General features: G+C 37.5%; 1 protein-coding gene across 3 annotated transcripts in view; it reads left to right on the top strand.

Annotated features, from left to right (window-relative positions):
- STAG1 (STAG1 cohesin complex component) overlaps nucleotides 1-12,103 on the top strand; it is a 430,559-nt gene that overhangs the window by 319,893 nt on the left and 98,563 nt on the right. For all 3 annotated transcript variants that reach the window (XM_061194629.1, XM_061194628.1, XM_061194630.1), the window contains 2 exons: nucleotides 10,256-10,354; nucleotides 10,867-10,946. In XM_061194629.1, the coding sequence (XP_061050612.1) occupies nucleotides 10,256-10,354; nucleotides 10,867-10,946 (179 nt within the window). The remainder of the gene's footprint in view (nucleotides 1-10,255; nucleotides 10,355-10,866; nucleotides 10,947-12,103) is intronic.

A 12,103-nucleotide genomic window follows, 5' to 3' on the forward strand; every position in this document is an offset into this window, starting at 1 on the left:
TGGAGACTACAACCACATCATCATTTCAATAGACATAGAAAAGGCATTCGACAAATTTCAACACCTATTCATGATAAACACTCTAATCAAAGTTGATATCAAGGAAGCATATGTAAACATAATAAAGGCCATTTATGACAAACCCACAGCTGACATCATACTCAACGGTGAAAAGCTGAAAGCTTTTCCTTTAAAATCGGAAACAAGACAAGAATGCTCACTCTTGCCACTTCCATTTAACATAGTATTGGAAGTCCTAGCCATGGCAATCAGAGAAGAAAAAGAAATAAAAGACATCTAAATTGGAAAGGAAGAAGTAAAACTGTCACTGTTTGCAGATAACATGATACTATATATAGAAAACCCTAAAATGTCCACCAATATACTATTAGAACTAATAAATGAATTAAATAAAGTTGCAGGACACAAGATTAATATACAGGAATCTGAACTATCAGAAAGAGAAAGCAAAAAAACAACCCCATTTAAAATAGCATCAAATGGAACAGAGTAGAAAGTCCAGAGATAAACCCATGCACCTGTGGTCACCTAATCTATGACAAAGGAGGCAAGAATATACAATGGAGAAAAGACAATCTCTTTGATAAGTGGTGCTGGGAAAACTGGACAGCTACATGTAAACGAATGAAATTAGATACTATAAATCTCTTAGAGGAAAACAGGCAGAACACTCTTTGACATAAATCACAGCAACATCTTTTTCGATCCGCCTCCTAGAGTAATGAAAATAAAAACAAAAATAAACAAATGGGACCTAATTAAACTTAAAAGCTTTTGCACAGCAAAGGCTGTGCAAAACCATAAACAAGATGAAAAGACAACCCTCAGAATGGGAGAAAATATTTGCAAACAAAACAACCGACAAGGGATTAATCTCCAAAATATACAAACAGCTCATGCAGCTCAATATCCAAAAAACAAACAACCCAGTCACAAAATGGGTGGAAGATGTAAATAGACATTTCTCCAAAGAAAACATACAGAGGGCTAAAAAGCACATGAAAAGATAGTCAAAATCACTAATAGAGAAATGCAAATCAAAACTACAGTGAGGTATCACCTCACACTGGTCAGAATGGCCATCATCAAAAAATCTACAAACAATAAATTCTGGAGAGGAAGAAAAGGGAACCCTCCTACACTGTTGGTGGGAATGTAAACTGGTACATCCACTGTGGAGAACAGTATGAAGGTTCCTTAAAAAACTAAAAATAGAGCTACCATATGATCCAGCAATCCCACTCCTGGGCATATATCCAGAGAAAACCATAATTTGAAAAGATACATGCACCCCAGTGTTCATTGCAGCACTATTGACAGTAATCAGGACATGGAAGCAACCTAAATGTCCATCGACAGAGGAATGGATAAAGAAGATGTGGTATATATATACAATGGAATACTACTCAGCCATAAAAAAGAACAAAATAATGCCATTTGCAGCAACATGGATGGACCTAGAGATTACCATACTGAGTGAAGTAAGTCAGAGAAAGACAAGTATCATATGATATCATTTATATGTGGACTCTAAAAAAGGGTACAAATGAGCTTACCTACAAAACAGAAATAGAGTTACAGATGTAGAAAATAAACTTATGGTTACCAGGGGGTAAGGGGGGGGGAGGGATAAATTGGAAGACTGGGATTGACATATACACACTACTATATATAAAATAGATAACTAATAATGACCTACTGTATAGTACAGGGAACTATATTCAATACTCTATAACGGACTATATGAGAAAAGAATCTAAAAGAAGAGTGGATATATGTTTATGTATAACTGATTCACTTTGTTCTACACCTGATACTAACACAACATTGTAAATCAACTGTACTCGAATAAAAACTTTTTTAAATTGCATCAAAAAGAATAAGATACCTAGGAATAAGCTTAAGCAAGATGGAAGACCTATACTCTGAAAACTATAAAACATTGATGAAGATAACTGAAGATGATACCAAAAAATGAAAAGATATCCCTTGTTCTTGGATTGGAAGAATTAATATTGTTTAAATGGCTATTTAACAATAGCCAATGGCTATTTGGGTAGTTTAATGACTACCCAAAACAATCTTCAGATTGCAGTCCCTATCAAAATACCCATGACATTTATCACATAACTAGAACAAATAATCCTAAAACATATATGGAATCACAGAAGACCCTGAATAGCCAAAGCAATCTTTAGAAAAAAGAACAAAGCTGGAGGTATCATGCCTCCTGACTTCAGACTACACTACAAAGCTACAGTAATCAAAACAGTATGGTACTAGCACAAAACCAGACACATAGATCAATGGAACAGAATAGAGAGCCCAAAAATAAGCCCATGCACATATAGTCAATCTACAACAAAGGAGGCAAGACTGTACAATGGAGAAGATACAGTCTCTTCAATAAGTGGTTTGGGAAAACTGGACAGCTACATGTAAAAGAATGAAATTAGAACATTTTTTCACACCATATACAAAAATAAACTCAAAATGGATTAAAGACCCAAATGTAAGACCTGAAACCATAAAACTCCTAGATGAAAACACAGGCAGGACACTCTTTGACATAAATTGTAGCAGTATTTTTTTGGATCTGTCTCCTAAGGCAAAGGAAACAAAAGCAAAAATAAACAAATGGGACCTAATTAAACTTAAAAGCTTTTGCAAATCTTTTAAGCAAGGGAAACCATCAGCAGAATGAAAAGACAACCTACTGAATGGGAGAAAATATTTGCAAATGATATGGCAGATAAGGGGTTAATATCCAAAATATATAAACAGCTCATACAACTCAATATCGGAAAACCAAACAACCTGATTTTAAAATGGGCAGAAGAGCTGAATATACATTTTTCCAAAGAAGGCATACAGATGGCAAACAAGCACATGAAAGGATGCTCAACATTGCTAATCACCATAGAAATGCAAATCAAAACCACAGTGAGATATCACCTCACGCCTGTCAAAATGGATGTCATCAAAAATACCACAAGTAGCAAATGTTGTCAAGGATGTGGAGAAAATGAAACTCTTGTACACTGTTGGTGGGAATGTAAATTGGTACAGCGACTATGAAAAACGGTATGAAGGTTTCTCAAAAAACTAAAAATAGAACTACCATGTGATGTAGCAATTCTACTCCTAGTTTTATGTCCAAAGAAAATGAAAACACTAATTTGAAAAGATATGTGCATTCCAGTGTTCGTAACAGCATTATCTACAATAGCCAAGATATGGAAGAAACCTAAGTGTTCATCAACAGATGAATGGATAAAGAAGATTTGGTATATATACATTGTATGTGTGTGTGTATATATATATATATCTATATACACACACACACACATACACACATACATACATACATACAATGGAAGATTACTCAACCATATAACAGAATGAAATTTTGCCATTTGCAACAACATGGATGGACCTGGAGGGTATTATGCTTAGTGAAGTAAGTCAGACAGAGAAAGACAAATTCTGCATTTTCACCTTATATGTTATATCTAAAAAATGAAATGAATGAATATAACAAAACAGACTTACAGATATAGGGAACAAACTAGTGGTTACCTGTGGGGAGGTCCAGGATAGGGGTAGGGATTAAGAGGTACAAACTACTATGTATAAAATAAATAAGTTATAAGGATATACTGTACAACATGTGAAATATAGCCAATATTTTATAACTTTAAATGGTGGATAAATCTATAAAATGCTGAATCAGTATGTTGTACACCTGAAAGTAATAATTATAAACCAATTTTACTTCAATAAAAATTTAAAAATAAAAGGTCCTTTGCCATGAGTATCTACATAAGTGACATATGTTTTTTCTTCCCAGGGAGCAAGCTGCTGCCATAGTTCTTTTCCCCATATGGGGGATCCATTAATAGTCCAGTCTTTTAGTTGCCATTTGCCTGACCAGATGGCTAAGTCATTGGCAACAGCCCATTTGTTGGTGAAAAATGTATCAAGGAATGGTAGTAGAGGTGGCCTGCACTGCCATTACCACAGTGCAGAGCTTGACCTATTGGAATACCCACACCTGATAGTCAAAAGATGGCCATTTACTGGTTCAGATGGTAGCTGCAACCCAGCAGACCTCATCTGCCTTTAGTTTCACAGAGCTGTCAGTAAACCATGCCATAATGTCATCTTTGAATCTTGGGCCTTAGGAATTGCACCTGCTGTACCTAGGGCCTGGACTTTATCTGGATTATAGTCACATTGGTACTAATCATTCTGTCAGTGACTAATGCAGTACTGTAGCCACCATGACATTAGCATTGTAGCCGTGTCGTTAATATAAGGGATGACTAAAATTTCTGTAGCACTTGAGCTTATTGAAGATCAAGCCCTGCCCTCTGGTAGCATATTACAGAAGAATTTAGGTATCCCTGCAGGAGTACAGTAAAAGTATATTGTAAGCTGTTCAGTGTGAACAAAAATTGGTCGTGACCTCATTCTGCAGAGGGATCAAGTAAAAGGCATTAGCCAGAACAGTCAACAGCATACTTGTTTTCCATATGGGTTGCACTGTCTCAGTGATGGTGATAATATCAGAAACTGCTAGGGCAAAAGCTGAAACTTCTACATTTATCCTTTGGTAATCTGTCAACCTCCGAACTCTGGAGGCCTTCCTTACTGGCCTGATTGGGCTGCTTGTGTTGTCTCGAATTAACAGAACGATGTCCTTTTCCCCACAGTAGGTACAGTATTTTTGTTGAACAACGCTCCATGATTTGGCCAGCTCTGGAGCAGGCTACGAATGCAGCTGGCCCATTATGCTTGAATTTGTCCTTGTTGTGGTACATACCACTTGAGGCAATGGTGGTTTTCAGTACCGTACACAGCCAAAATGTTAATGCCTATTACGTATTCAATAGTAGGAACCAGGATCATCAGTACCTGAAATGGTCCAAAGAGTCTCATCCACAAATACACGTGGACTTGTCTTCCATGGGTAACTACATTCTTCCCAGACCTACTATTTTAATTCTACCTCTATGGGGACCTGTCATTTGGGCACCGGTATCCAAAGGCCCCATAAAAGTTTGGCTCCCCTCTCCCCTTTCCCCTTCTATCTTGACAGAGGCATAGGGCCTCTGGTCCCCAACGGAGACCCAGAGACCTTGGCCCCATCCCTAACTGTGTTATTCAGCCCTAGACAGTTAAAGTCTGCAGTGCCCCTTCATCAAACAGATACACCAGCCAGGCTGCATGAGACACCCCTGGCTCCTGTTCATATCCGTCCTTCAGTTTCCGTATTTCACTTTCAAAGAAGGACTTCATTTCAACACTTTGTTTTCAGCAATGCCGTAGGTGGTTTTGCATTGAGTGAAACAGGTTTTATTTGAGGCCTGTAAGCCACCTGGATCAGGTAAAGTTTCCTGCATGGGACCCCTTTACTTCTCTCAGACATCATTTGTGACCCTTAAGACACCTTGAGAGTTGGGGGGTGAAATGGGAGTGCAAAGGTGACCAAGAGCCCAGATTATTGTTTCCCTACACTTTTTAGGACCCATTTCACATTTCCACCCTCATGCATTGCACCAGCTTTTCCCTGTTAACAGAGAGATTATCAATATCCCTATTTATCCCCATATGGCCAGAGGGAGGCCAGCACATCAGTCAGTTCATCACCACCACCCCACCCCCAGAGCCAGCTGCCTAGCCCTTTCATTCTACCATGCCATGGTGTTTCTTGTTGGCAACTGTATCTCTTGGTAAGGCAGTGTTCCAAGGCTAAGGCCTGTTCTTATGGCGCCAAGTGGAGGTCTAAAGACTACATGAACAAGACTCTCTTTCCTAATAGTACATAACAATGTCCTTCTCAAGACTTCTCTTCTTACCAAATGAAAAAGGGGGGGAGGTGTTAAAGGAAACTTTTGGAAGTGATGAGTATGTTTATTGCCTTGATTATAATAGTACCATTATAATAGTAGCATGTGTCCAAATGCATCAAGCAAATGCATCAAGCAAATGTGAAGTTCTTTGCATGTCAAGTATGTCTCAATAAGATTGTCAAAAAATAACAACAAAGACTATCTTCAACAAACAACTATCACTATCTTCAGGTCCACCTGAATTTGGTTCATTTATTCCCATTGTGGTGTACACATTATACATAGGCATTTTAATAACAATCAGCATTTTCTCCTAGAAGCATGAAAATTGTCCCTTTACAATACAACTCATTATGAAATGATACCATTATGCTACACAATACTTTTTATAGCTCTTAACATTTTTTTCAAAAATAATTTTGCAAAAATGCTGATAGGTTAGTGTCTCTGACAAATATGCCCAGCTCCCTCCCTCAACAAATTATTTTATTTTTCTGTTTCTTTTTTGTTTGTTTGTCTTATTTTTATATTATATAGTTATTCATTCAAAAAATATTTATTGAGCAGCAGCTATGGGTTAGGCACTGTGTTAAATAGCATTCAGATCTGAATAAGATTTTGTGTAATAGGAAAACAACAAAACATTTAGGTTTTGTAGTAGAAATACCTTCAGAGTATAGTAGAGCCCCCAAATAGAGAAATTAACAAAAATTCAAGTGGATTTTTCATCTAAGTTATTGTTAGACGTTATTATTAAGTTATTTAATTAAGTCCCTGTAATGTACCAAGATTTGGTACATTAAAGAACCAAGATTTGGGAGGAAAAGTAGTTGATTGTGAGGCATCATTGGACAAGGTGTAGATAAAACTCGACTGATGTCTTTGTTCTACCTATAATTTGCTGTGTGAACTTGGATGGATAGAGTAATTTCATCTTTTCTGGCCTTGTTTTTAAATTTAGAGTTACAAGTAAGGAAACTTCTTACATGCTGTCTTACATCTGGGGTTATGATTTTACTTTGGGTCAGCTATCTTTAGTCTTTTGCTTATCTGTTGTTGATCTCTTGTGATTATAGATACATAATACTTTTGTTGGCTTTCCACATCTTGCCTCCAGGAAGACCATATCTTGTGAGCCATCTCCATAGATCGCCATGGGCTGCTCTTCAACATTGCTGCCCATTATAATTATTATGCCCACCTTGCATCTACTAGTTAGGTGATGCTACCTTCTTTCTGCTATTCTGTGATCTCATCATCTTCATTGTACTGGAAGCCAAATTCTGTTTGAGTATCTCCTATTGCCAGCTCTAGCCTACAGAATACAGCTGTTATGGAGTTTCTCAGCAATGCCTGTGCCCCCATCACCAGTCTTTTCTTTATTGCCTTGGTAAACAATATTCTCTGGGCCCTCCTGGGGAACATACTCAACTAGTAGGTCTTCTGAGTTTATACAACAGATCCTTTATGGCATGCTTACTTCACTGTGTTTTAAATGCCTTTCTTCACAGTCTGCCACAACGATTCTCGGATCTCTTATTTCATTAATATGCACCGTTGCTTTTTCCAGGAGTCATCCAGCAATGCGTTAGGCCATTTCCATGGGCCTTAAATCCTGAGACAAGGGAGAGTGCCCTATATCCAAAAACTCTCGTATCCTGTTTGATATTCCCATTCCCCAGTCCAGTACCCTCAGCAGACACTCTTTTGGTTCTTGCTGGTTCAAGTTGGCCCATTCCTGCAACACCTTTAGCATATAATCCTTCTCCTCCTTTAGCAGACCCAGTACTTCCCCATTTGGGCTATGCTGAAATTTGACCTTAGCTTGGAGCTACAAGGGAAGGTTAGTATAGAGCATGAGGAGGGCTACTAGCATTGTCCTTAAGGTACTTGCTTTGCTTGAGGTTTCCATATATTCGAGGGGAGGGGTGGGTGGAGGAGGCATGCTACCCTCTAACATGAGACTTATTTGCAGACCCACAAGTTCATGGGAAACTTGGAGTTGAAGGTTCTCAGCTACATCCACCAGTTGTTCTTTGAACTTGCACTTCTTTCCTATATGGCCCTGATTTTGGCATAGACTTGCCTGGGATGCAAAGTCGCTTAAATTCTGCCACCCTTAGAATTGAGTTCTGGGTCTGGTCTTCAATATGTTCAGCTCTTTATCTGCAGGAGATAAGGATCTCTTTAAATGTTGCCAGTTGTTGATTTAAACTGGTGATTAATTAGCCTGTCATTTTCTCTCTTTAGCATCTCAGTGACAGCCATAGTCCTTAGTCCATAGTCCTTATAGTTATTACCCTCATCCCTCAAATGCTTGGCATGTTGTACAAGCTAAGTGCACATCTCCATTCACCCGCAAGTGCATTAGCAAATGGCTGCTATTCTGTGTCAGAGACTATCGTTAACTTCACTTACAACCAGAAATTGAGTCCTTCCTCATAGTAGTCCTTCCTTCAAGTGATCCAACCTCAGAATCCCATCATTAAGGTCTGCTTCTTAGGACTACTTTTGGTACCAACTGTTCAGGTCACATTCCTTAGAAGCCCAGCCTTAGTCAGAGATTTTTGTGCTAGTGATACATTGAGGTTTGTAGTCTCCTGAGAAGCCTCTAAGAAAGTGAGGAATATAGGATTAAGCAGGAGACACACTAACAGAAATGTGGTTTCAGAAGAAGTTTTGTCTGAGCATCATCTCAGAAGGAACTTTGAAAAATAAATTGCACCTCAGAGGTTGTACTGTCCTGAGGCAAGGAGGTTGGGCTCTTTTACCCTCCTATGTCATTCCCCACTGGCTATGAGCCTCATCCTGAAGGAGGGAAAGGGTGTGGACAGGAGAGGCAAGGTAGAGCATAGGAATCTTTGTACCAGGTGGTTCTTTTCAGCCATGGTCAATTCTCCAGAGAAAGATGCAGAAAAGTGCCATTAGTTGTCAATACAGGAAGAAGCAGGAAGATTAGCCTAGTATATTAGGATTTGGACATCTGGGCGGGACATCAACAGCATCTACCACAGGTACCTCCTATGTGCTAGAGACTTTACCAGCAAGCATTATCTCATTCAGTGGTGTGCTCGAGCTACCTTGAATCAGCTTTCAAGAGAGTGATTATGCACATCCATTCACTTATATGAGTTCAGTATCATTGGTAGCTTGAAATTGACCATGGAGGGAGTAATCACATCACAGAAATCTGCAAATGCAACAATTCAGGGCCCCATCCCCCAGAGCTGGTTGTTAAAACTTTTACCAGCATTCAAATTTTATAACAACCTTATGAAGTCGGTATCATATTTTATAAATGAGAACACTGAGTATCAGAGTGATTAATATACTTGCCATCTCTCATGTAGCTACTAAGCTATAGAATTGGAAATCTAGCTTTGTCTGATTCCAAAACTTGGACTCCTACTGTTACAGCATATTGCTTTTTTTTTTTTTTTGGCTGCCCTGGGTCTTCGTTGGGGCATGCGGGAATCTTTAGTTGCGGCATGCAGTCTCTTAGTTGGGGCATGTGGACTCTTAGTTGCGGCATGCAGGCTTCTTAGTTGCAGCATGCAGACTCCTAGTTGCAGCATGGGGCCTTCTTAGTTTTAGCACTCAGTCCCAGCATGCGAACTCTTAGTTTCGGCATATGGGATATAGTTCCCTGAACAAGGATCGAACCCGGGCCCCCTGCATTGGGAGCGTGGAGTCTTACCCACTGGACCACCAGGGAAGTCCCCAGCATGTTGCTTTTTGAACACAGAAACTTCGTTCTCTTTTTCATCATTTGAGAGTTGGCTAAATTTCTAGATGACCCGGAAAGCACTTTGATCACCAACATCTTCTACTCCAAGTTAATGATTTTATTATATTTCCCTAGTAAATAGCAGCCCCAGGACACATCACTCTATCATTTTGCCTCTGTTTTTAAACATTCTTCCCTTTATCATGTTTTCTTAACTGCTCTTTCTGGAAAGTAAAAGGTATCCAGTAAATATTTGTGAAATGAATAAATGATGACCCTTTAATATGAAATTAGATTTTTCTACAGGACGGACAAATTAACATACCCTTCTTTAATTAAAATCGTAGGTCAAAAATTCTCTCGAAGTGCCACGGTATAATGTGGGAAGTATTTCATGTTGAACCAGAGTTGATACACATTTGAAAAAGGTGTAGCTTACTCTCAAGTAACTAAGGGATTTTTAATGCATTTTTAATTAAATGTAAGTGCAAATAGAATTGCTTGGTTCCACCTTATGTTGAATTACAATATGAAGTAAATTGAATGATTAAGCTGAAAATGACTTTAGTCTTCATATAGACTTAAAAATCTTTTCAACTTTCGTGGCATGGAATTGACTGCTTCTGTTGTGTTTTTGTTTGTATTTCTGAAGCAAGGAGAAGTCAGGCTGAAGTGTTTGAAAGCTCTACAAAGTCTGTATACCAATAGAGAATTATTCCCCAAATTGGAGCTATTCACTAACCGATTCAAGGTAAGAATGCTTAGCTTATTTTCTTTTTCACTTTAAAAATGCTCGTTTTAGCTAGTTTAGCAAATGACATTACCATAACAAGTGTTTAGGTCATATTCTTTACATATTCTTTAAATGAACCTGTATTAAATAGATGAATCTCTGCTTTACAAAAGATATTACCAACATGAGTTCTTATTCATTACCTTCAATAGAAGGCTCACCTGCTTAAAATAAGATTTTTTTCATAGACAGCTTTTTTATAGTTATATTAATTTTGCAAGGTAAGGTTTGTCTCTGTTAGAGAATGCGAGTTGATGAAAAAGATTTTATATTATAAACATTTATAACGCCTCCTGTGTGTGCGTAGGACTATGATAATATGGTTTCAATAGTAAAGCTTTCCATTTAATCTAATCATCATTAGACTAATCTATCATTAGCCTTCCATGAATTCCCCCAAAGACATTACCTCAGATCTGTCTCCACTTACTTTCTGTTCATGGTTGGTTTGATTTATAACTTTTCTTCAGGATCGCATTGTATCAATGACACTTGATAAGGAATATGATGTTGCTGTGGAAGCTATTCGATTGGTTACTCTGATACTTCAGTAAGTATAATATTTTAATTTAATCTGCTAATATATTAATGTTTTTTCCCAGCATTATTGATGTACTTCACATATATAACCCTAATATATATTCTTATCACTTTAGGTTTTACTTTCACATTTTAAGGTTAGGTTTGAAACAAAATGTTTTGTTTTCTCTTTGTTTTTTATTTTGAATATTGTCTATTTCCTTTACATAAAAGTTCTTTTATGCAGTATCAGTGAAGTAACATACTTCTGTTTAAAGAGAGAGAAGGCTTCAAAGGGATAGGTTTTTCAAATAGGCTTCTTTGGAATGGTATAGAAGTAGGAGAAAGGAAATAAGGCATTTAAATTGTGTCATTAATATGATAGAGATTTTAAAATAGGAATAGTTAGTTTCATCTGTAGAGCTTTGACTACAAACTAGGAAGAATCTAGGTGAGAGAATGCAAGTCCCGGCAAAGTCATTACAAATCCTCCCCTCCCCGCTTTGTGATGCTATATCTGTCATACACCAAACATCACGTATGCCAGGGTCTGTTGTTGTTTTGATCTCTTTTTACCTCTTTCTGCTCTACTACCATATTCTTTGTTATTGTGGCTTTATACTCTAGTATATGTTGTATGTTATAAATATGGCCTCTTAGTGGTTTGTTCCTTCTTCTTTGCCTTTCTTTTTAAAATCCACTTAGCTACTTGTGGATTTTTTTTTTTCTTCTTTATGAATTTTTAAAGTACTTTTGTCTAATTCCTCAGAAACTTTGGTTGGGAGTTTAAATATTAGAACTCCATTTAGGGACTTCCCCAGCGGTCCAGTGGTTAAGACTCCACGTTTCCACTGCAGTGGGCATGGGTTCGATCCCTGGTTGGGGCAACTAAGATCCCATAGGCTGCACAGCATGGCCAAAACAAAGAACTGCATTTAATTTTATGAAAAATTTAGGAGAGAATGGAATTTTTTACAATTATGTATTGTTTATACATAAACATGATGTATTGCTTTATTCAGATCTCATTAGGTCTTTTATATAAGGTTTAAATTTTTTCGTAGAGGTATTGTACATTATTTATTAGGTTAATTCTTAAATACTGTATGGTTTTATTGTTATTTGATTAGTATTTACTGTTAAAAATATTTTCTACTTAGTTATTGCTAAGGCAAGGAAACCTTTAAT

Source organism: Eubalaena glacialis, chromosome 6 (assembly GCF_028564815.1).
Source record: "Eubalaena glacialis isolate mEubGla1 chromosome 6, mEubGla1.1.hap2.+ XY, whole genome shotgun sequence".
NCBI lineage: Eukaryota > Metazoa > Chordata > Mammalia > Artiodactyla > Balaenidae > Eubalaena > Eubalaena glacialis.